The sequence below is a fragment of the Nycticebus coucang genome, chromosome 6 (assembly GCF_027406575.1).
Source record: "Nycticebus coucang isolate mNycCou1 chromosome 6, mNycCou1.pri, whole genome shotgun sequence".
In the NCBI taxonomy this organism is placed as follows: Eukaryota; Metazoa; Chordata; class Mammalia; order Primates; family Lorisidae; genus Nycticebus; species Nycticebus coucang.
Window position 1 is genome coordinate 64,344,717 of NC_069785.1, and position 25,285 is coordinate 64,370,001.

At 36.7% G+C, this 25,285-nt stretch overlaps 1 protein-coding gene across 2 annotated transcripts in view; it reads right to left on the minus strand.

Annotated features, from left to right (window-relative positions):
* Window positions 1–25,285, minus strand: part of VPS13C (vacuolar protein sorting 13 homolog C) — a 217,649-nt gene that overhangs the window by 119,974 nt on the left and 72,390 nt on the right. For both annotated transcript variants that reach the window (XM_053595814.1, XM_053595815.1), the window contains exons 17-26: window positions 21,381–21,523; window positions 20,343–20,535; window positions 19,024–19,138; window positions 17,710–17,846; window positions 15,638–15,761; window positions 14,423–14,540; window positions 4,552–4,681; window positions 3,842–3,917; window positions 3,091–3,230; window positions 484–637 (exon numbers count right to left, since the gene is read on the minus strand). In XM_053595814.1, the coding sequence (XP_053451789.1) occupies window positions 484–637; window positions 3,091–3,230; window positions 3,842–3,917; window positions 4,552–4,681; window positions 14,423–14,540; window positions 15,638–15,761; window positions 17,710–17,846; window positions 19,024–19,138; window positions 20,343–20,535; window positions 21,381–21,523 (1,330 nt within the window). The remainder of the gene's footprint in view (window positions 1–483; window positions 638–3,090; window positions 3,231–3,841; window positions 3,918–4,551; window positions 4,682–14,422; window positions 14,541–15,637; window positions 15,762–17,709; window positions 17,847–19,023; window positions 19,139–20,342; window positions 20,536–21,380; window positions 21,524–25,285) is intronic.

Sequence of the window (25,285 nt, forward strand, 5' to 3'; positions counted from 1 at the left end):
ATAAGCTGGTGCTTCTTGTGATCTGTGAACACTATTTAATAGAAAGAACAAAGCCTTCAATATCATAAAACCAGGGACAAACCCTAGGTTTTCCATTCAAGAGACAAGTCACTTAATCTTTATTTAGTCTTCCTTTGGAAAATGGGAACAATACTCCCTCTATTAAGGACATTTCTAAACTTTCTGAAATTTAATTTCAGACCCTAGGGCCATATTTCCAGCATTTTAACCATGGTGCAGCCAGTTATAGGTTGTATGCGTATAGTTAAATTATACAACCAACCTATGCCTTACCTTACTTACACGTAAACCAGAGATAACAGTACTGCCTACCTCACAGCATTGTTGTAACCATTAAATGAGTTATTACTTGTAAAGTATTTAGAACAGTGCTAGCTATTATTTATTATAAATTAAAGTGTTTCAGAGAGTCAAAAGTGATATTCTTACTATTGGCCATTATTGCTAGTTTTTATGGCTTACCTTGAATTTCATGGTAATCCAAGCTGATTTTCTTTAAATAAGATACTGCAGTTAAGTCAAATGTTCTCATTGTAGACTCTGTTCCTAACTGAGTAACATTAAATACTAGAATTGTATCTTCTTCTTTCTGTTGTTTAGTAAATTCCAAAATCACCTAAAAGAATTAGCACAGCCAGTGAAAAGTTGATAAGTCTGAATCATACTTAAAAATAACACAAACAAAATCTTTTTCCACTCATATCACTATGAAGACTTTGTTCATACTCCTCTACTACCATACAGTTGTTTAATATAATCAGAAAGTATCATCTTAAATTCTACTGAGGACCCAAATACATCTATAAAAAACATGATGAAGGGCGGTGCCCTTAGCTAAGTGGGTAGGGCGCTGGCCACATACACTAACGCTGGCAGGTTCAAACCCAGCCCAGGCTAGCTAAAACAACTGCAAAAAGAATTCAAAAAATAGTGGGGCATTGTGGCAGGCACCTACAGTCCCAGCTACTTGGGAGGCTGAGGAAAGAGAACTGCTTAAGCCCAAGAGTTTGAGGTTTCTGTGAGCTGTGATACCATGGCACTCAACCCAGGGCAATAGCTTGAGACTGTCTCAAAAAAAAAAAAAAAAGATGAAATTTAACTCCATTATTGATACACATTTTTTAATTTAGTAAAATATGAATGTATAGATTCTTCTTTAAGATGATTTTTCCAAGAACAAAAGTCATGTTTAGTGATTTAAAAAAAAAATCCACATTAGAGCAAAAAGTAAGATAAGAATGTTCACTATCATACTACTATGTACGGTAATTCTAGAAATGATAGCCAGTATATTTAGCCAATAAAAAATAAAACATATACATAACAATTTTTAAGACACAAGTTCTTTTATACTCCAATCAAGAGGTGGAGGCCTTTATTCTCACTCTTTGAATTTGGCAGGCTTATGAATACTTCAACGAATGGAGTAGAAATGAATGATACTGTAATGACTCCTGATGTCGAAAAAGGCCATGAATCTCTTACCTAAAACGCTCACTCTGCAGCTGCAGTGTAAAACATTCAACTACTCTGAGACTGTCATGCTGGGAGGCTATGAGTAGGTGTTTTGGACAACAGTGCCAGCTGAGCTCCCAGCCAACAGCCAGTATTAACTGGCAGCCTCATGAATGAGCCTCCTGGAGTCTAGCTCAAGGCTTCAGAGAAAAGCCAGTTTATTTCTCTTACAACCCCAAAGATTTCACTGAAACCAAATGAAAGACTATATACAAAATTACCCAAGTGGGTCATACCAGAATTCCTAAACCACAAACTGTGAGCAAAATGAAACAATTCTTTTAAGCTACCAAGTTTTAGGGAAACTTCATAGGCAGCAACAGTAACTAGAACAACAGATTGATATAAATGCTGAGAAAAAAACAAAAATTACTATTATTAGCAGATCACATAATTATATACTTAAGAGGAGCCAGGAGTATCAACTGTAAATAACAGTTGATGCCATAGCAATCTACCGAAGGCAACAAAGTGAGACCTGTCTCTAAAAAATAAAAAAAAAAGGAAGAAAGAAAAAGATCACTTTGGCAACTGTTAGGAGAAGAGTAGCTGGTGGAAGCAGAGACAGTTAAGAAGCTACTGAAAGAATCAGGGAAGAGATGATGGTAACTTGAACAATACAGTAGCAGTGGAACGAAAGAGCAAACAGCTGAAAGCATTTTGCAATTAGGGTCAAGGGATTTATTCATATTTTGGGTGAGAGTATGAGAGAAAGAAGTCAAAGAAGGCTAAAAGCAGAGAACCTGCTTTCTCTAAACAAGTACCACTCACTACGGCTAATGTTTGTATACGCAATTAAAATCTCACATTTCTGACATTAGATTTCAGGACATCCTCTCACTTTGCGATATAAAACAGTCAATAATAAACATCTCCACTTCACATCTTTTGTTTTATTATCAAAGAAATATACATTTATTATAGAAAATGTACAATATATGGAAAAGTAAACAGGCAAATATGAAAAACTGTAATAACACCACCTAGAGATAAATACTGTCATAATTGATCAAAGAAAAAATATATATAAATATATTCCTTTAAATGGAATCATAACATCTTTGTTATTATTTCTTTTTTCCAAAATAATGATATACATATTGTGAACATCATTCCATGCTTCCTTTTACTACATGACTTAAAGGCTGCAAAGAACATGTTGGAAATTTAAGTTGTTTATAGTTTTCGAAATTATAAACATAAAAATGACCAATATTAGCTTAAAAGTGAAACGTTAAAAAAAATTAAACATGTGATAAAAATTTTCTGCAGAAAAGCAAACCCTCAGAGTTTCAAGCTCTTCCAGAATAAAGTACATACTCATATACCATGAATCATTATTATATCAATTTTTAAAAACTAACATTTTTTCCTGAAAATGCGTGCCTTGAGTGTGTGCATATATACAGGTCTGTGTGTATGCACAGATGCCCTGGGCAGTAGGGAAGATAGAGCACCACATTTTTAAGATACTTAACTTTAGATCTAGCTTAAGATAGTTTACAAGATAGTGACAACACGAACATTTATTTATGGATAAAAGAATACACATACCTCCTTAATTTCAAACTTGAGTAAAAGATTAATGAGCTCCTCATTTGGGGGCTCTGAAGCTTTTTTTAGTTCTGATCCTCTCATACTTTTACTAGTTTGTGAGTCTCCATCTTCAGCATCAAAATACTCATCATCAGACTCTAAAAGAAACAAACATTCATTTGATGTGACTTGAACCTGCATAAAACACTGGAATCTAAATCTCCCAAAAGTAAATTTCACTTATTATATATAATCTTCATATTCAGCATCAAAAGAGTTTTCTTTTTTAAAGTTCCACAAAGGCTGGGATGTGATAATTCTTCCTTCATTAGTTCCATTTTTCACTTAAGCTTATGCATTCAATGCACAACAAAATATTGACTGGGCATCAATGACCAGGCATCAAACTGTGCAGGCCACTGAAGACACCAGAGTGACCAGGAACAACAAGGTCCTGTCCTCATGAAGCTTCCACTCTCATCCAAAATTAAAAGCAATAAATTAGGACAGAACTAGAGAAAAGGATCATCAAGAGACTGGGACAAAAGAGAAGCACTGTCAACCACAAAAATCTCTTCAATTTATCCAATGAAGAAGCTTGAGTTTAAAGAAGTGACTCATATCACACTACTGGTTAGTAGCACAGCAGGAACTATAACAGAACCAGTAAATTACTATAGCCATTTCAAAATTCCTTTATTTTTTGAAAACTTTATGTAATAAGTTATAGGCTTGCTTTAATAGAGAAAGAATATTTTACTTTCCTTACCTGATTCCACTCCATCTAGTAACAGTGAAGTACTAAGTAGTCCTTTTGTCCCACTTGTTATAACAGTTGAGGACACCTAGCAAAGAATACAAAAAGTTTTCTTAAAAATACCATCAGAATTAAATGTGAATAACTGAGAGAAAGACTAAAAAGGAATACCCAGTGAAAATGGAAAGAGACACACATAATACATAAGTCTTCCAACAAAACACACTATGCCACCAACTAACGATTGGCTGAATTTGTAAATTATTAAGACTACCACTCCATTTACAAGGACAAAACGACGTACGAGTGTTGTAAGTTAGTCTATTTATCATCATGTATAATTTACATGCTGTCTATTATGATATTACCTAACATCTTTACTTTAAGTCCCTAAAAAACACTATCAGGGCTCTATCAAATTTAATTTCAAAGGAAGTGGAAATCCAACTTTTCTTTTATGTTGTCAAAATCAATTCCAATTAAAGTGACCTAGAACTTTAAGCCTAATATATGAGGAAATTTTACACCGTTTTATCTGCAACATTTGAAACAAGGTATCTATTTCTATTTAAAACATCTTTTATAAATTTGAAAGATATTTTCCTTTCATTTCTGTATTTCTGGTCCTTTCACAGAAACTTTGCTCTAAAACTGACTTTCTAGCACTACTCTAAAACAGTAGTGAAAATAAGAGATTTAGCATTTTTATTATATCCATTTACCTGTCTCTCTGGAGACTGTACAGATGATTTCTGTGGCAAAGGTATACTATTAATCAAACACAGCACATCTTTCATCTTCTGATCAGAAATTCTCACATGCATCAAAGGAAGTCCTCCAGATACTTTAAATCTAAAAACACAATGAAGCTGTAAGGTGTTAAGGTCAGCTTCTCTATACTACAGTAGAGGGGAGGGATGGGAGAAAAGGCAATATAGTACAATCAAAGTTCCCTTAGGTAGGTTTTAATCTAATCATACCACTGCATCACTTAGTCACTGTCAAGAAATAGAAAGTTCTATGCAAGCCACACTTCCAGATTATTTACTTATTTATTTATTTATGTATGTATGTATTTATTTTGAGACAGAATCTCTCTTTGTTGCCCTCAGGAGAGTGCCGTAGCGTCACAGCTCACAGCAACCTCCAGCTCCTGGGCTTAAGTGATTCTCTTGCCTCAGCCTCCCAAGTAGCTGGGACTACAGGTGCCTGCCACAACGCCCGGCTATTTTTTGTTGCAGTTGTCATTGTTGGTTTAGCTAGCCCCGGCTGGGTTGGAACCCGTCAGCCTCGGTGTATGTGGCTGGAACCGTAACCACTGTGCTACGGGCGCCAAGCTAAACTTCCTAATAATTTAAACACATTCTTCTTAAGCAGTCAAATCTTTTTAAGTTAACTAATTTCTATGAAAATCTTAACAAATATAACTTTCTCCTTTTTTAAAACTAAAAACACCATAGAAACTTTAGTGCCCTACATCAAGAACTGTTCATAACACCAAAGAGTATCTACCCCATCATTCTCTGTTCTTGGGCTGTTTTATTTCTTTTTATATAGAGCACGTGGGAGCACCTGACATGTCATATACAAAGGATGCCAAAAAAAAGAAACATATACACAGTTTAAGAAAGAAAAAAATCTATATTAAAATTGTAATATTCAAGTTATGTTTGACTTCTGTAATTATAAGAGGTGTTCAGATGTGACTCATATCCATCTTGTTATGGGTATAGTTATTACAGTACAGCTTTTTTCTTTCTTAAAACAATGTATATATTTTTGGCACCCTCTGAATATACTTGCTTATTTTATGTCTCCTTGATTAAAACGTAAGCCCCACCAGGACATCTGTTGTAATCATTGCTGAATCACCTTCAACCCTCTGTGGGTCACTCCCTTTCTGACAACTGTTTCTATTCTGCTTCCCTACTCAGCGTCAACGCCTCAGGTCTATTTGTCTCAACAGTTTTGTGCTATCTATCTGCTGCTCATAAAGCTCTTTTAGGTTGTTTATCTTTGGCTTCCTGACTAAATGGTGAACAGCTCAAGTTGACAGATGCACTGCTAGGAAATAGTAAAGCAACATTTAAAGAAAAATTTATAGCACTAAATGCCAATATTGGAAAAAAATAAACATCTCAAATAAATGACCTCAACTTTCACCTTAAGAAACTGGGAATGAAAAAACAATGAAATCCAAAGTAAGTAAAAGAAAGCAATAATAAAAATCAAAGTGGAAATCTGCAAAATAAAAACATAATGATACAGAAGATAATTAAAATTAAGAGCTGGATCTTTCAGATAAGATCAACAAAATTAATAAACCTCAAGTCAGAGTGATCAAGACAAAGAGAGAAAAAGCACAAATTACTAATATTAGGAGTGAAACAGATAACATCAATAGAGATCCTTCAGACACAGGTAATTTATACTAATAAACGTAACAACTAAGACAAACCAATTCCTAGAGTCACACAAACAGTAACTCAAAATCTCATTTAAAACACTTCATGTGTATATCCAGCATTTTGGAAGGCCAAGACAGGACGATCACTTGAGGCCAGGAGTTCAAAACCAGCCTGGGCAACATAGCAAAAACCCATCTCCAAAAAAATGTTTTTCATTTATTTGGGCATAGTAGTACATGCCTGTAGTCCTAGCTACTCGAGAGGCTGTGGTGGGAAGGTCACTTGAGCCCAGGAGATCCAGGCAATCCAGCCTGAGCAAAAAAGTAAGACCTTGTCTCTTAAAAAATAAGAAATAGAGTGGTGCTATGGCTCAAGGAGTAGGGCACCAGCACCATATGCCGAGGGTAGTGGGTTCAAACCCAGCCCCAGCCAAAAAACTGCAAAAAATAATAATAATAGTAATAAACACTAATAATAAATAAAACTAAATAAACATCTGAAACACATAAAAGATCACTCAAAAGAATAAATAACCTAAATAGCCCCATATGTATTAAAGAAATCGGAGATGTAGTTTAAAACTTCTGCAAAAACAAAATTCCAAGCCCTGACAGCTTACTGGTAAATTCTATCTAACACTTAAGGAAGAAATAATTCCAAATCTACACAACATCTTTCAGAAAACTCATTCCATAAAGCCAATATTATTATTCTGTTACCAAAACACGAAAAGCACAGACTAATATTTCTCTTACAATATTTCTCTTGCAAGGTTGACTTAATGTCCACATGGTAAAACAACTGATACATATACAACATAAATGAATCTCAATTATGCTGAATGCAATACAAAAAAATTGAAATGCTTTGATTCCATTTATGTAAAATTCTAGAACATTCTAACAAATCCATAATCTCATAAAGCAGACCAATGTTGTGCAAGGAAGGAATATCAATGTAATAAGAAAATTTTTGAAGGTGATGGACTTGTTCATCATCATCACTATTTTGCTGACATAGATAAACAGAATAGGTCAAAACTTATCATATATGGTTTAAGGAATGTCAATTCTACTTCAATAAAGCTGTTTTTAAAAAGTAGCATAAATATTTCATAACTGTCTACTAAAATTCTAAATTGGGAGGTAGAATAAGATGGTGGCCGAGTAACAGCTTCCCTGCAACTGGGCATGGTTGAGTCTGGGGAGATGAGACTCCAGGCATCTCTGGCTGATGGGATCTGCCTATAATCATCCTTTTGAGGATACAAGGAGGCAGCAAGGGACTTCTGAACCCCAAGAGAGGTACAAAAACAGTGGAAAACTGGGAAGTGGTCATGTGTGTTCAATCGACCTAATCCCGCCAGCAGCTGAAAGTACAAGTAGCAGTGAGACTGCAAACCAGAAAGGCCTTACCTGTGAACTGTTTCGGTGCACTTAGACTTGGCACTCAGTTGAACTGCCTTGGGAAGAGCTTAAGCAGGACTGCAGAGAATTTTGGGTATTGTCTAAGGCCCCAGACTGAGCCGCTGAGCGGGATGGAGCTAATAGTGTTCCGCTGTGGGCCGCAGGGAGCCATCGTGAGAGAACTGCCCCAGCAAGGTCCGCCCTAGGATCGCAGTGCAAGGATCGGGAGGGAGCTAGTAACCTAGTGACTGAGCAGCCTAAAGACGGGGACTGAGCTGCCTAACTGCCTTAACCCTCAGGGGCAGAGTGAGATTGGTTTTGGCACACTGGAGCCTCGGGCTGTTGCCCTGGGTAGAGTGCCATGGCGTCACAGCTCATAGCAACCTCAAACTCCTGGGCTTGGTGCCGACCGGACCTCCATACGAGCTGCGCTGCGACCCGCGCCCGCCAGGCCTCTGCATGACCGGAGCAGGAACTGCCAGAGCCGTGCAACCCTGCGTCCTCCCTCCTGTACCCTCCTGCCTCCACACCAGACTACTCGTCTAGCCCGGGTCTCTGGTAGCGGTGTGCCCTCCGGAGCCCTCCCTGTCTCTGCACAGAGCCCTTCTCCTTGCCAGAGATTGCTGGAGCCTTGTGTTTTCTATGCCAAAGTCACTGGGTGCCAGGCACTCCCAGAACAGTGCACACCACCTCCCGCCCTGTTGCTGGATCCGGGTGTGTCACACGCTGGAGCTGCTTCCACAACCAGAACTCCCCAGCTGGGGCAGGCCCAGAAGAACTACACAGGGTCACTCCCTACAAATATACAGCGACAATAGAGTGATCCCGCTGGGGTCTACTCTTGGAGATAAACCTCAGCAACTCTTGAGGACGGCCAGAGGCAACAGTGAAAAACAATCATGAGGCGAAATCAACAGAAAAACTCTGGCAATATGAACAATCAGAGTAGATCAACTCCCCCAAGGATCAATGGGGCAGACACAGCACAAGATCCCATGCACAAAGAAATAGCTGAGATGTCAGAAATTGAATTCAGAATCTGGATACCACATAAGATCGAATTAGAATTCCAAGCAGTAACCCAAAAGATATCTCAAGAATTCAACGAATGAAAAGAACAAATGACCAAAGATTTTAACACATTGAGACAAGAAGTTGCATCCCTCAAAGATCTGAGAAACACCAGCAGAATCCCTCAGTAACAGAATGGAGCAAGCAGAAGAAAGGATTTCTGACACTGAAGACAAAGCTTTCGAACGCTCCCAAACTCTCAAAGAGGAAGAGAAATGGAGGGCAAAAACAGATCACTCTCTCAGAGAGCTCTGGGATAATTAGAAGAAAACCAATATTCATCTTATAGGGATCCCCAAAAGTGACGAAGTGGCTTCACAAGGCCTGGAGTCTCTTCTCCATGATATTATGAAGGAGAACTTTCCAGACATTCCAAGAGATTCTGAAATTCAGATAGCAGACAGTTTCAGAACTCCAGCACGACTCAACCCAAATAAGACATCCCCCAGACACATTATAATCAGTTTCACTAAAGTTAATATGAAGAAGAAAATTCTGAAAGCAGCCAGACGAAAGAAAACCATCACCTACAAGGGGAAGAATATTAGAATAACTGCAGATCTCTCCGCTGAAAACTTTCAAGCTAGAAGAGGATGGTCATCGACTCTTAATCTCCAAAACCAAAATAACTTTCAACCCAGGATCCTGTACCCAGCTAAACTGACCTATATTTATGATGGAGAAATTAAATACTTCAATGACATTCACATGTTGAAGAAATTTGCCATAACTAAACCAGCTTTCCAGGATATTCTCAGACCTATCCTCCATAAAGACCAGCATAATCCTCCACCACAAAAGTAAACCCACCCAGAAAATTTTGATCAAATTCCAACTTGCACAGTCGCAAAAGGATTAAAAATGTCCACCGGACTCTCGAAAGGCCTATCAATATTCTCAATTAATGTGAATGGTTTAAATTGTCCTCTAAACAGGCACAGGTTGGCTGACTGGATACAAAAACTCAAGCCAGATATCTGCTGCATACAAGAATCACATCCTACATTAAAAGACAAATATAGACTCAAGGTGAAGGGATGCTCATCTATACTCCAGGCAAAAGGAAAGCAGAAAAAAGCAGGCGTTGCAATCCTGCTTTGACACAATAGGCTTTAAACAATACACAATAAAAGACACAATAGGCTTTAAACCAACCGAAATAAGGAAGGATAAGAATGGATACTTCATATTTGTTAAAGGTAATACTCAATATGATGAGATTTCAATTATTAATATTTATGCACCCAACCAAAACGCACCTCAATTTATAAGAGAAAATCTAACAGACATGAGCAACTTGATTTCCTCCAGTTCCATAGTAGTTGGAGATTTTAACACCCCTTTAGCAGTGCTGGATAGATCCTCCAAAAAGAAGCTAAGCAAAGAAATTTCAGATTTAAAATTAACCATTCAACATCTGGACTTAACAGACATCTACAGACCATTTCATCCCAACAAAACTGAATACACATTCTTCTCATCAGCCCACGGAACATACTCCAAAATCGACCACATCCCAGGCCACAAATCTAACCTCAGCAAATTTAAAAAAATAGAAATTATTCCTTGCATCTTCTCAGACCATCATGGAATAAAAGTTGAACTCAATAACAACAGGAACCTGCATACCCATACAAAAACATGGAAGCTAAACAACCTTATGATGAAGAATAGATGAGTTATAGACGAGATTATGAAGGAAATCACCAAATTTTTGGAACAAAACAACAATCAAGACACGAATTACCAGAATATCTGGGATACGGCAAAGGAAGTCCTAAGAGGGAAATTTATAGCACTGCAAGCATTCCTCAAAAAAACGGAAAGAGAGGAAGTCTATAACTTACTGAGACATCTCAAGCAACTGGAGAAGGAAGAACACTCCAACCCCAAACCCAGCAGAAGAAAAGAAATAACCAAAATCAGAGCTGCATTAAATGAAATTGAAAACAAAAGAATTATACAACAGATCAATAAATCCAAAAGTTGGTTTTCTGAAAAGATCAATAAAATAGATAAACCTTTGGCCAACCTAACCAGGAAAAAAAAAGTAAAATCTCAAATTTCATCAATCAGAAATGGTAACTATGAAATAACAGACCCATCAGATTTCAAAAAATCCTTAACAAATACTACAAGAAACCCTTTTCTCAGAAATATGAAAATCTGAAAGAAATTGACCAATACCTGGAAGTACGCCACCCACCAAGACTTAGCCAGAATGAAGTGGAAATGTTGAACAGGCTTATATTAAGTTCTGAAATAGCATCAACTATACAAAATCTCCCTAAAAAGAAAAGCTCAGGACCAGATGGCTTTACGTCAGAATGCTACCAAACCTTTAAAGAAGAACTAGTACCTATATTACTAAACGTCTTCCAAAATATAGAAAAAGAAGGAATATTACCCAACACATTCTACGAAGCAAACATCACCTTGATCCACAAACCAGGGAAAGACCCAACAAGAAAGAAAAATTATAGACCAATATCACTAATGAATATTGATGCTAAAATACTCATAAGATCCTAACAAACAGAATCCAACAACACATCAAAAAAATTATACACCACGACCAAGTGAGATTTATCCTAGGGTCTCAAGGCTGGTTCAATATACATAAATCTATAAATGTAATTCAGCACATAAACAAACTAAAAAATAAGGACCATATGATTCTTTCAATTGATGCAGAAAGAGCTTTCAATAATATCCAGCATCGCTTCCAATCAGTGTAACTTGGCTTATTGTACCCTCAATGAATCCCCAACAACAAAGAAAAAAAAATTTAAAAAGGGACATTTCTTAAACTAATAGAGGCCATCTACAGCAAACCCACAGCCAATATCGTATTGAATGGTGTTAAATTGAAATCATTTCCACTTAGATCAGGAACCAGGCAAGGTCGCCCATTGTCTCCATTGCTCATAACAAGTTTTAGCCATTGCAATTAGGGAAGAAAAGGCGATCAATGGTATCCACATAGGGTCAGAAGAGATCAAACCTTCACTCTTCGCAGATGATATGATCGTATATCTGGAAAACACTAGGGATTCTACTACAAAACTTTTAGAAGTGATCAAGGAGTACAGCAATGTCTCAGGCTACAAAATCAACACCCATAAATCTGTAGCTTTATATATACCAACAATAACCAAGCCGAGAAAACAGTCAAGGACTCTATTCCTTTCACAGTAGTGCCAAAGAAGATGAAATATTTGGGAGTATACCTAACAAAGGACGTGAAAGATCTCTACAAAGAGAACTATGAAATTTTAAGAAAAGAAGTAGCTGAAGATGTTAACAAATGGAAAAATACACCATGCTCACGGCTGGGAAGAACCAACATTGTTAAAATGTCTATACTGGGCAGCGCCTGTGGCTCAGTCGGTAAGGCGCTGGCCCCATATACCAAGGGTGGTGGGTTCAAACCCGGCCCCAGCCAAACTGCAACCAAAAAATAGCCGGGTGTTGTGGTGGGCGCCTGTAGTCCCAGGTACTCGGGAGGCTGAGGCAAGAGAATCGCTTAAGCCCAGGAGTTGGAGGTTGCTGTGAGCTGTGTGAGGCCACGGCACTCTACCGAGGGCCATAAACTGAGAGTCTGTCTCTACAAAAAAAAAAAAAAAAAAATGTTAAAAATGTCTATACTACCCAAACAAATACATAATTTTAATGCAATTCCTATTAAAGCTCCATTGTCGTATTTCAAAGATCTTGAAAAAATAATACTTCGTTTTATATGGAATCAGAAAAAACCTCGAATAGCCAAAACATTACTCAGCAATAAAAACACAGCAGGAGGAAGCACGCTACCAGACCTGAGACTGTACTATAAATCGATAGTGATCAAAACAGCATGGTATTGGCACAAGAACAGTGAAGATGTCTGGAACAGAATAGAGAACCAAGAGATGAATCCAGCTACTTACCGTAATTTGATCTTTGACAAGCCAATTAAAAACATTCAGTGGGGAAAAGATTCCCTATTTAACAAATGGTGCTGGGTGAATTGGCTGGCAACCTGTAGAAGATTGAAACTGGACCCACACCATTCACCATTAACTAAGATAGACTCTCACTGAGTAAAAGATTTAAACTTAAGACATGAAACTATAAAAATACTTGAAGAAAGTGCAGGGAAAACTCTTGAAGGAATCAGCCTGGGTGAGTATTTTATAAGGAGGACTCCACTGGCAATTGAAGCAGTATCAAAAATACACTACTGGGACCTGATCAAACTAAAAAGCTTCTGCACAGGCAAGTACATAGTAAGTAAAGCAAGCAGACAGACCGCAGAATGGGAGAAAATATTTGCAGCTTATACCTCCGATAAAGGTCTAATAACCAGAATCCACAGAGAACTCAAATCTATTAGCAAGAAAAGAACACGTGATCCCATCTCAGGGTGGGCAAGGGACTTGAAGAGAAACTTCTTAAAGAAGACAGACGCACGATCTACAAACACATGAAAAAAAGCTCATCATCCTTAATCATCACAGAAATGCAAATCAAAACTACTGTGAGATAACACCAAATCCCAGTAAGAGAAGCCCACATAACAAAATCCCAAAACCAGAGATGTTGGCGTGGATGTGGAGAAAAGGGCACACTTCTACACTGCTGGTGGGAATGCACACTAATACGTTCCTTCTGGAAGGATGTTTGGAGAATACTTCGAGACCTGCCGAAAAGAGACCTGCCATTCGATCCTATAATTCCTTTACTAGGTTTATACCCAGAAGACCAAAAATCACAATATAGCAAAGACATCTGTACCAGGATGTTTACTGTAGCCCAATTCATAATTGCTAAGTCATGGAAGAAGCCCAAGTGCCCATCGACCCACAAATGGACTAGCAAATTGTGGTACATGTATACCATGGAATATTATGCAGCCTTAATGAAAGATGGAGACTTTACCTCTTTCATGTTTACATGGATGGAGCTGGAACATATTCTTCTTAGCAAAGTATCTCAGGAATGGAAGAAAAAGTATCCGATGTACTCAGCCCTACTATGAAGCTAAATTATAGCTTTCACATGAAGGCTATAACCCAACTATAGCACAAGACTATGAGGAAAGGGCCAAGGAAGGGGAAGGGAGGGGGGAGGTTAAGGTGGAGGGAGGGTAATGGGTGGGGCCACACCTACGGTGCATCTTAGAATGGGTACAGGCGAAACCTACTAAATGCAGAATACAAATGTCTACATACAATAACTAAGAAAATGCCATGAAGGCTACGTTGAACAGTTTGATGAGAATATTTCAGATTGCATATGAAACCAGCACATTGTACCCCTTGACTGCACTAATGTACACAGCTATGATTTAATAATAAAAAAAAAAAATTCAATTTCTATGTTTTTTTCCTCAGGTTTTTTTAGGATTCTACATAATTGCATGATCAAAAGAATTTCAAATTTTTCAGAAGATTTTATTTCATTAATAGTTAACTTTCAATTGAATACATTCAGAAAACATGGATTACCAACTTCTAAAGAATGTAAAAGTTCAAATACTTCTGAAATAAGACAGGAGATTCGTAGTTCAAATATGTATTTTGTTAAAAGTTTCTACTACAAAATTGAATAGTAATTCTTTTTTTGTCTCCTACAGAAATCTATCTTTCCTTCTTTAAAACTGATTAACCGATGCATATATATTTCACCTTGTTAATTTTCTAATACAAAAGAAACTCATACATTACCTGGCCATTCTAATGTCTTTTTCTACCATTGCCTTGGCCAACTCAACATGAATATCCATGGGATGCAATATATGCATAGTTGATGGACGCTGAAATCGACACTTTTTCCAGTTTTCCTCTTTAGAAAATCATTTAAAATATTAAATTTTTAAATTATTAGGTATTCTGTGGAAAACCATTCTATGTTAAAACAGACTGATTATCAACTTTTACCTCTTTCACAATACAAGTTAAATAACCTGGTTTTATAATATCAATAGGCAAGAATCAAAGACTGTGACATAAAATTAATTCTAAATATTTGCATAATGCTCATATAAAATCTTGCATGTCAAGTAAACAAGAAAAAGTACAACGAATTTAGTACTTTGATTCTAGGATTAGTGATCAAAGTGAATGGTTACAGTGAAAAGTAGGGGGACAAACAGAGGAAAGAGTGGGTAAAAGAGGTATATGAAGCTCTTAAGTGAAATATTTACATTGGCTTAGCACACAATTCCAAAGGAAAAATGAGTTCTATCAAGCAAGATTTTATGACAAATAAAAGTATAATAATCACTTCTCTTCCAATAAGAACGTCTCAGAGACAAATTTTCCAATGTTAATGAAGTCCTATGCAGATCTCTACTGACGGCAATGATGAACACCTTCTACCACTTATAATTCAAACAATTATGCTTAAGTATGTGAAAGAAAATGCCATTTTAATGGTCTGCATAAATACTTTCCTTCAAGGAATTCATAAATTCCTAGGATATAAAAATTAAGTAGAGCATTTTATATTAAATTTTAATAAAGCTCATTACTCTTACTAGAGAATAAACTCTGCATACAGAGATTATGTCTGTCTTTTCCTCCAGTAACCTTCCCCAAAGTGATAATAAATACTTATTGCTCAATGATAATTAATAAATACTTATTGCTTCTAGAAACTAAAGAAGTCTAAAAAACCACCATCTTAGATTAGGCAGAATAAAACCAAACCTTTGGGGAAATAATTTAATTAATTGCCTTTAAGGTTTTTAGACTGTATCTACTATATGGTGACAATGATTTACACTGACAGACTCCTACTTGTTTCCTTAAGTGACCAATGGGTATGTGTGCAAAATCGCTGTGCTAAAAGGCTGATATACATGCACACATATGTACGCATGTGTTACCAAAGCTACTCAACATTAATTTCAAGGTTCTAGAAGTTGAATAATGCTTTACCTGCTCTTGCAAAGAGTAGTTGCACACTTTTTATATCAACATCAAACTTGTCATATGCCTTATCCATTATTTCTTCCAGAGATGAATTAGTAGTCTTCTGTAAACCTTGATTTTTACTATTGAGCTAAAACAGAGGAAAAACTTCATTTTTTTTTCCAAAATAGAAATGTACAAACATCAACATACTTTAGTTATGTGTCTTAAACCTAAGTTAAAATGAAATTATAGTCCCTAATGAATTCACATTTTGCTTAATATCTTGATAATTATTTAAAAATACTTTGTTAGAAATATTTCACCATACCTCTCCATTATAGTTGAGAAATAAGTGCCCAGCACATTAATTAGGAGATCATTTACACAGTTCCCTGCCTCAAATAACCTTTCCTAACATGCAACACCTCCCTCACCAGGCTTTCAAGAGTAATAGCTAGTTATGGCTCAGCAATACAACAGCCCACCCTACACCCTTCACACAAAATAGCACGGTTTTGTTCCATCTCTCTACTATACCTATCAGAATTCAGCTCCAATCTCTAATTCATTTTCCCCCTTTCCAGTAGCAGCAAAGATCAATTCAGGACTATACATGTACAAGGGGTTTTCAAAAAGTTCATGGAAGATGTGTATTATGAAAAACTATGCATGGATTTCAAAATTATTTTAAATCAAATAAACTCATTCTAACTTGTTACAACATGTCTGAACAGGATCTAGTTTGATGCAATAAGAAGAATAAGACATGAATTTGTAAAGACCCCTTATCAGAGCAACATCAATTCTGTTAAAACTGAATCAAGAACAAACCTTGAAATTATGGTGAAGTGTGAGTGGAGCAAGGGTGAAATCACTGATTTTTACAAAAAAGTATATGGGAACGATGACCCAGAGAAATCAGCATTTACGAATTTAGGATAACTCTTGTTAAGAAGGAACTAGTGATGAAGATGACCATCACATCAATCTGAGAGGAAAAAGTTAATCCTATGCCTGTGCCCTAATTGAATAGGAGCAATAATTAACAGTAGAAGCAATAGCCAACACCACAGACATCTCAACTGGTTCAGCTGACACAATTCTGACTGAAAAATTAAAGTTCAGCAGACTTTCCACTTTACCCTGGGTACCAAAACCATTATACCCAGGTCAGCTGCAGACAAGAGTACAGCCTTCAATAGAAATATTAAACAAGTGGAATCAAGATCCTGGAGCATTTTGTTAAGAATTGTTAATAGGAGATAAAACATGGTTTTACCAACACAACCCTGAAGACAAAGCACAAGCAAATCATGGCTATGGGTAGTGAGGTGGGAGTCGTCCAGTCAGAGCAAAGGGGACCCATCAAGACCAAAGGACATGGCAACCGTTTGGGGAGATGTTCAAGGTATTTGCTCACGGACTTTCTGAAGAGCCAAAGAATAATAACATCAGCTTATTGTGAGAGTGTTTTGAGAAAATTAACCAACGGTTTAGCAGAAAAATGCCTGAGAAAACTTTACCAGAGTCCTTCACCACAACAACTCTCCTTGCTTCTTCCTCTCTTCAAACAAAGGCAATTTTGCAAGAGTTTTGATGGAAAATCATTACGCATTCTTACAGTGTGATTCACCTAACAGTCCTGATTTGACTCCTTCTGAATTCTTCCTGTTTCCTGATCTTAAAAAATATTTAAAGGGCACAGGTTTTTCTTCAGCTAATAATATTATAAAAGACTGCCTTGACACACTTAGATTCTCTGGACCTCAGTTCTGTAGGGGACTAAATGCCTGATATTATCACTTACAAAAGTGTCTTAAACTTAATGGAGCTTATGTTGAAAATAAAGTTTATATTTTTAATTTTTATCTTTTAATTTCATTTTTCCATGAACTTTGTGAAGTCCTGTGTAGTTTGAAATATTTACCTTTAACAAAGCTTTGAATTTCTGCAAGATTAAAAATCCAAAATCTAGATGTTCTCCTCTTGCTGTATTTAGTTACTGACAACGCTTTAACAAATACACATTCATATATCTACAATTTCCTATTGTCAAAACATTAAGTGAATTCTGAGGAAAAAATGAATATACATACCTGAAATGTACCAAAATCTAAAATCAGAAGGTTTGACTTTCCATAATAGAAACCTGTCTGTGGAACTACTAGATAGGAAGGCATCAGATTTATCCTTAAATCAAAGACTTTTCGAGTTTCAATAATATGTGTAAGTCCTAAAGAAGGCAAAGACACAATGAAAGATTACGTGATGAAGTTGAAATATGTGATCATTCTATTAACAACGACAATAAGAATTTTACCTGATAAGTATTATGAAGAAATGTCAGTTTATCTCACAAATGAGATTCTCAATTCCGTAAGTAAGGTGAAAACTGCATATAGTCCATGGGAAACATATCATAGCACAGTATAATAAACCTATCATAGCTAGTATTTTATCCAGGAATAGAAGAATTTATTATTTCCTTAGTAAAGCAACCAGATAAAATAGTTGGCCTGAGCTTAGAGGACACATTATATAAAAGTATGTATTCTTAAAACTAGATTCACATACAGTGTTGTGAGAAAATTTCTTAAAAAGTGAGATGGATGACCCATGAATAGATCGATAAATTGTGGTATATGTACACCATGGAATATTATGCAGCCTTAAAAAAGATGGAGACTTTATCTCTGTCATGTTTACATGGATGGAGCTGGAACATATTCTTCTTAGCAAAGTAGCTCCAGAATGGAAGAAAAAGTATCCAATGTACTCAGCCTTACTATGAAGCCAATTTATAGCTTTCATATGAAAGCTATAAAACAACTATAGCCCAAGAAGAAGGGGAAAGAGGAGAGAGAGGGGAGGGGAAGGGGGAGGATGGGTGGAGGGAGAGTAATTGGTGGGACCACACCTACGGTGCATTTTACAAGGGTACATGTTAAATTTACTGAGTGTAGAGTATAAATGTGTGAACACAATAACTAAGAAAATGATGTGAAGGCTATGTTAACTTTGATGAAAGGTTAACTTAACAGTTTGATGAAAATATTTCAAATGGTATATAAAACTAGCACATTGTAACCCATGATTGTATTAATATACACAGCTATGATTTAATTTAAAAAAAAGAAAGTAAGATAGAGGGATATTTTCAATCTTAAGCTCATCCTGAGCAGAGTTCTTAAAAATAATAGCAGGCATCATCATCTGCACCTCATATTATTCTCTTTCTCACCCAATCTGACAGGTATATTTGATTTCAAGTAAGCCATGTCCACTCTTTAGTTCTTTGCACTCTTTTGTTCTTAAAATCTATACTATTTTAAATATAATGTTTATATCAGAACAGAAAAAATTTTTGAAGTTTAGTTGATACTTATGTAAATGGTCATTTTTTTTTTTACCTGTAGCTGTTCTCTCTTTAATTTCTTCCAGCTTCATCAATGTAGCTGATGTTATTTGTTCAAGATCCAATCCCTTATTTGACTGAAAGAATTCAACCACTGCATTGATGGTTTTCTGTAAAAGAATTTTAGAACATAGCCAAATTATATATAGTACCTTCTATATTATAAATTTTAAGGTTCCACTTCAATGCTAAATAGGTGTGGCTCTGAAATGAGAAATAATAAAGATATTGTGTCCCACTACATCTTTTAATGGAGTAAAAGAGAAACTGTACTGAGTAAAAAAATGAAACCAAGGAAACTTATTGGAGAGACAACAAATGTGTGCATGTCATTAAGTTGCCAAGCACATCCTCCAGTGTTCACATGGATGGAGCAATGGAGAGTACTTCTAGTTTTAGTCTCCAATTAGTCAGAAAGTGAAATTCCACTTCTCTACACTGTTACTGGATTCCTTTGCACTTTGAAGTTTAAAGATAAAATAGGGAAACAGCTGTTCATCTTTTGTCTACATGTAAAACTTGAACTTAAGAAAAAAACAGAAATCTTTAAGAGTTCTGGAGATTGGTGTACAACAATGTGAATGTTCTTAGCACTACTGAACTGTATACCTGAAAAGGGTTGAAATGGTAAATTTTGTTTCATGTATTTTACCACCACCAATGAGTTCCGGAGTCTTTATATACTTCCTTCTACATACACAATGAACCCAGCTCTATACTGTTAAGTAAAATTAAGTCAAGGATCTCAACAAGAGAGTGAGGCCAATCTCTAAGTGATGGGACAAATAGTGAACTACATCCATCTTGGTAACTACACCCATCAATCTGAGATGATGGATAAGACAGCCTGAGTAAAAGGTCAAGGCACAGATACAGAACTTGAAGAATCAGCATTTGCAATAACATATAAATGCTGAATATTTTTTCTCATGTGAATATTTAAATTTCTTTTCATTAATCCTAAAGCTCTTTGGATCAGTTCCAAACACTGAAGACAAAGGAAGGAATTGAAGTAGCAAGGCAGTTTATAACTATTTGGGAGTAGAGTTGGTATAATAAACATGGATTTTTAAAGGTATGTCACATATTTTTAATTTAATGTAAGCACAACCATTACAGCAGAAAAAAATTATATCATATTAAAAAATCAAAATTAGCAGCTAATCATATGCTGCTTTTGAAACAAGAAAAACTTGTTGTGAAATGTAGCTGGTAAGTAAATAAATGTTAAAATGAAAGGGGAGAAATAAGAAAAAAACAAATTCAGAAGCATAAGGTGATTTTTTGAAAGAACTGCTTTCTCCTTGTACTTACAGCATCATAGATGACCTCCACAGGCTGAGACTCAACAACCAGAGTCTGGTCAGCAGGACTATTCTCCGGATTGGTTTCAAACTCTATTTTAAGCAAGGATGATGTAGTATTACCAATTGAAGCCACGAGTGATGGCACAGTATCTTGCTGTCTCAGACCTGTTATATACCAGTGTTCTAATTTTGCTTCCACCCTACAAAGCAATGAAGAAAATGGAAGTGATATAAATAATGCCCTTTGTAATATAATAGGTTAAAATATAAATTTCCCTTAACAGGCCTTTGAGAACCAGGATTATGCTCATTACCCAGAGCCAAAGTTCAATCTCCTTAGCCTGGCATTCTATTACCAACACAATCTAGTTTGTTGCTGTTGTTGTTTCTAATTCCTCTTTATCCAGACAAAAAACCCATTTTACTTAACTCCAGAATACTGCAAGTTCTGAATAAAAGCTCATGCAACATGGAGGAACTCCTCTCCCTATCTCCACGCTGCCCCCAACACGCTCCCACCTCTCCCTGCTTCTAGTCCTTCTCCTTCAGCTGGCGTAAGCCTTCTAGCCCGATTATTGTCTTCCTGAGACAATAGTAGTTGATGCTACTGAGCTCGTGTAGCATCAACTACGAGGTCGCATCGACTACGAGTTTCACAATCCTTTTTTTACCTCTGAGTTGTCTAATATGTTATATAGTTCTTGAATTACTAACTTTTTGCATATCCTCTAACCAACAGTAACACAAACTTTTTGAAAACAGAGAACTTACTGTCCCTATCCAAATCTTTCGCAGTATTTATCCTATAATCCGAAAGGGTTTCCAACAATTATTTGTGAAGGAAAGGAGGGAATGTGGAACAAATGATGAAGTTTCCAAATAAACACAACAAAAACAAAAATAAAAAGACTATCTTGGTACACACAAGGAAAACAAATTAAAGAAAAACTACTACTAATAAATTTTTTTAATGTTAAGACATCATTTTTGTGCTAAAATCATAACTAGAAACAAAAATTGAAATAACAAGTTTTTTAAAACTTACTTAAGTGCTTGTGCTCCTGGTCGCTGAGATACTTGAGTGCCCAGGCCAATTATCTGAATTTTTAGTATTTCTGGAATATTTCTGTCTTCTCTGATTGTAATAGAGGTGCTTACTAACTTCAGGGTCATTATATGGGCGACATACTATATAGAAGGAATAAATGGAAAGTTTTAAAGCTTAAATAATTACCTGTTTTTATTTAAATTTGTTGAATGGTAAAGTGATCTAAAAAATACAGCCTAGTACATGTCAGCATCCAGATGCTCACCACAAATGACAAACATTTTAAAATTCAATATAGAACTCCTGCTCAAACAGGACATTGGCAGAAGACTAAAAATTCATTTCTCTTAGTTGTACAGGTCATAATAATGAAAAATGACAAAACATTTGGGGACATAAAAATTCAATTTGCAGCTTTCACTAAAGCAAAGTTAAGTATTTCAGACCAATCCTCTGGCAAAGGAAAAGGAAAACTATACAGAACACCTGCTTGATGGCTGAACAGAGTTAATGGAACACTGAAGAAAAGATCCTAACCCAAAATTTGCTGGATGAAGACTGAGAGTAGGACAGAGAACCTGGGAGACATGTTTCTCCTACAGGAATTTGGAGATTTAGGAGAGGGAAGCCCAAGGGCTATGAAGTTAGCATGAGGTTTAGAAACTAGAAACCAGGTCCCACCAAAGGGTAGCAGCACTAATACAACACCCTCTCCTTTGGTTGGGAAAGGCTATATCCTAGAAGAGGTAAACTGGAAATACAGACTCCCCGGATCCACAGCAAAGTATCAAATCATCACACTCCCTAAAATAAGAATGAACAGACTCCAAGTGCTGGTGGCTACGTACACTAGGAAGAATCAAATAAAACATCCCCTCTGGAGGAAGATATTAAATCCCACATTTCTAAAAAAATCCAATGTCCACTATATGTACGTATACACATACATACCTGCATTTTTTTAGATTTCAGAATAGCAGGGTACAAAGGATTAGCTTACAATGTTTGCATTTGTTAGGTAAGGTCCCTGTTACAGTTGTGCCCCTCACCCAGGAGGCGCGCGCGCGCACACACACACACACACACACACACACATTCCCTCTCATACAAACAGGCTCACAGGATTCAAGATGAGTTGGAACAAAACCCAGAAGAAACAACAGAAAACAGAAACAGGTTCACACAGGTTCCAGACATCTAGTTTTAGACTTAAGTTCAAAGGCGTAAAAAGAAGATAAAACTCAGTGTGTTAGCAAACAATGTGGAAGATAAAAAACAAAAAAGACCTAACTGAAAATTCAATAGCTAAACCCAGAAGAAAAAAAATCATTTTAGGGTAAAGAAATTTGCACCAGGTTTCACAGTTCAATTTACAATTACCAAAACATGGAAATAACCTAATGCCCACCAACTCAGGAATGGATTAATAAGCTGTGGTATATTATACCATGAAATACCATTTTGCCGTGAGAAAGATGGAGACTTGGCATCTTTTGTATTAACCTGGACGGAGCTGAGAAACATTCTTCTTAGTAAAGTATCACAAGAATGGAAAAACAATTATCCAATGTTCTCAATACTAACATGAAGCCAGTATACAATCTAATTCACACCCACATGAGAGAAAAACCCACATCAATTCAAGGTGGGGGGGCAGGGTAAAGAGGGAGTGGGAAATGGTGTGCTCCCAATTACTGGGCACAATGTTAGGATGTATGGCATACCTTTTGGGGGAGGGACATAATTATAAGAGGGACTCTACTTAACAAATTCTTTGTACCCTCAAATTAACCTAAAACAATAAATAAATAAATAAATAAAATTCAAGAGCTAAAACATACAAAAACAAATTACAAATTCAATGAGTAAGTTTAATATTAAAACAGAGGTAAAGAGAGAATGAAAGGAAACTATCTAAATCAGGGGTCCTCAAACTTTTTTTCTTTTTTGTAGAGACAGAGTCTCACCCTATGGCCCTCGGTAGAGTGCTGTGGCCTCACACAGCTCACAGCAACCTCCAACTCCTGGGCTTAAGCGATTCTCTTGCCTCAGCCTCCCGAGTAGCTGGGACTACAGGCGCCCGCCACAACGCCCGGCTATTTTTTGGTTGCAGTTTGGCCGGGGCTGGGTTTGAACCCGCCACCCTCGGTATATGGGGCCGGCGCCCTACCGACTGAGCCACAGGCGCCGCACAAGGGTCCTCAAACTTTTTAAACAGGGGGCCAGTTTACTGTCCCTCAGATTGTTAGAGGGCCGGACTATAGTTTAAAAAAAAAAAAAGAACTATGAACAAATGCCTATGCACACTGCACATATCTTATTTTGAAGTAAAAAAACAAAAAGGGAACAAATACAATTCACACTGCCTCATGTGGCCCGCAGGCCATAGTTTGAGGACCCCTGATCTAAATGAAGAATGAATAAAGAACTTGAAAATACATAAGATCCAACTATGTAATGTACATTAGATGGCCCCAAAAAAGAAGCAAAAGAGAATGATACAACAGAAATAAAATTTGAAGTGATCATTTTCCCAAATTGATGAGACTTCAAATTACCATTCTCCCCAAAATAATTTACAAATTCAATATAGGTAGTCTCTAACAAAACTGCAGCATGTACTTTTGAAAATATTGATAAGGTAATTCTAAAAATATATGTAAGTACAAAGGGTACAAAAAATAGCTAAAACATTTCTTAAAAAAGAAAACAAGTTTGAGGTCATATTTCAAGACTTACAGAACTATAGTAATCAAGATGGGGACCATTAGTGTAAGGAGAGACAAAGTTCAAGAGTTCAATGGCACCAACTCTAAAAATAAACTCACAACGTACAGAGGCAATTTATTTTCAACCAAGGGGCCAACTCAATATAACAGGAAAAAAACAAAAGTCTTTTATATATACTGTTCAAACAAATGGATGTGCACATTGGGGGGTGGGGTAACCTTGACTCCTATGCCCTTCTAAACACAAAAATTAATTTAAGATGAATTTTAGACTAAGTATAAAAACCCAGAACACCATGAAGTTTCTAGAAAAAAAGAAAACAGGATATCTTTCTGACTACAAAGTAGGCAAAGATTTCTTGAATAGAGCTAATGTTAATACTAACCATAAAAAAGACAGAACATCAAATTTAAATTAAATTTTTCTCTCGTAAGTAACAATTACTTTATAAATAGGCAAGCCACAGACTGAGATATGACAAAAGACTTGTATGCAAATATATAAAGAACTCCCACAAACAACAATAAAGGACAAACTCTATTTTATTATTTATTATTTTTCTTAAGCTGGTATTTAAGAAAAATTTTAATTTTCCATCAGCGTTATTTCCATCTTGTTGAAGAGCTTGTGGAAGAACAGCTGAAGACCACTCAGTGGTCTGAGCAGTGGGAGCTGCAGACCAGTCTCTGTGGCAGGCTTGGCACTGCAGTCTTCAGTGGGGACCTGCTGCCTACGCACAGAGGGCACCTGCAGCCTTCAGACCAGTCTGCAACCTCAGGCTGAGAACAGTAAACTCAAGAGCTGGAGCAATCCATTTACCCTAAAATTCCTTCTTGGTCACAGCTTTCTCAGCAGCAGCCTGCTCTTCCTTTGCAATCTCTTCAGGATCTCTGTAGAAGCACAGATCAAGCATGACCTCCTATGGGTGTTCACAGGACATGGTGCCATGCATGCAGAGAAATTCCCAAGCCAACATCCACCACATCAGACCTATTGAGTGAGAGCCTTCGTTGTTGCATGGGACAGCGATGTCCCCATAATGCAGAGAGAATCCGAGTTACACAGAGCAATGGTAGGCAGGTTAACATACAACATCTCTGTGAGACGCTGGTGGTCAGCCCTGGGATCAGTAACCACTAGAAGACGAGGCTCCCGGAAGGCTGCCTGAATCT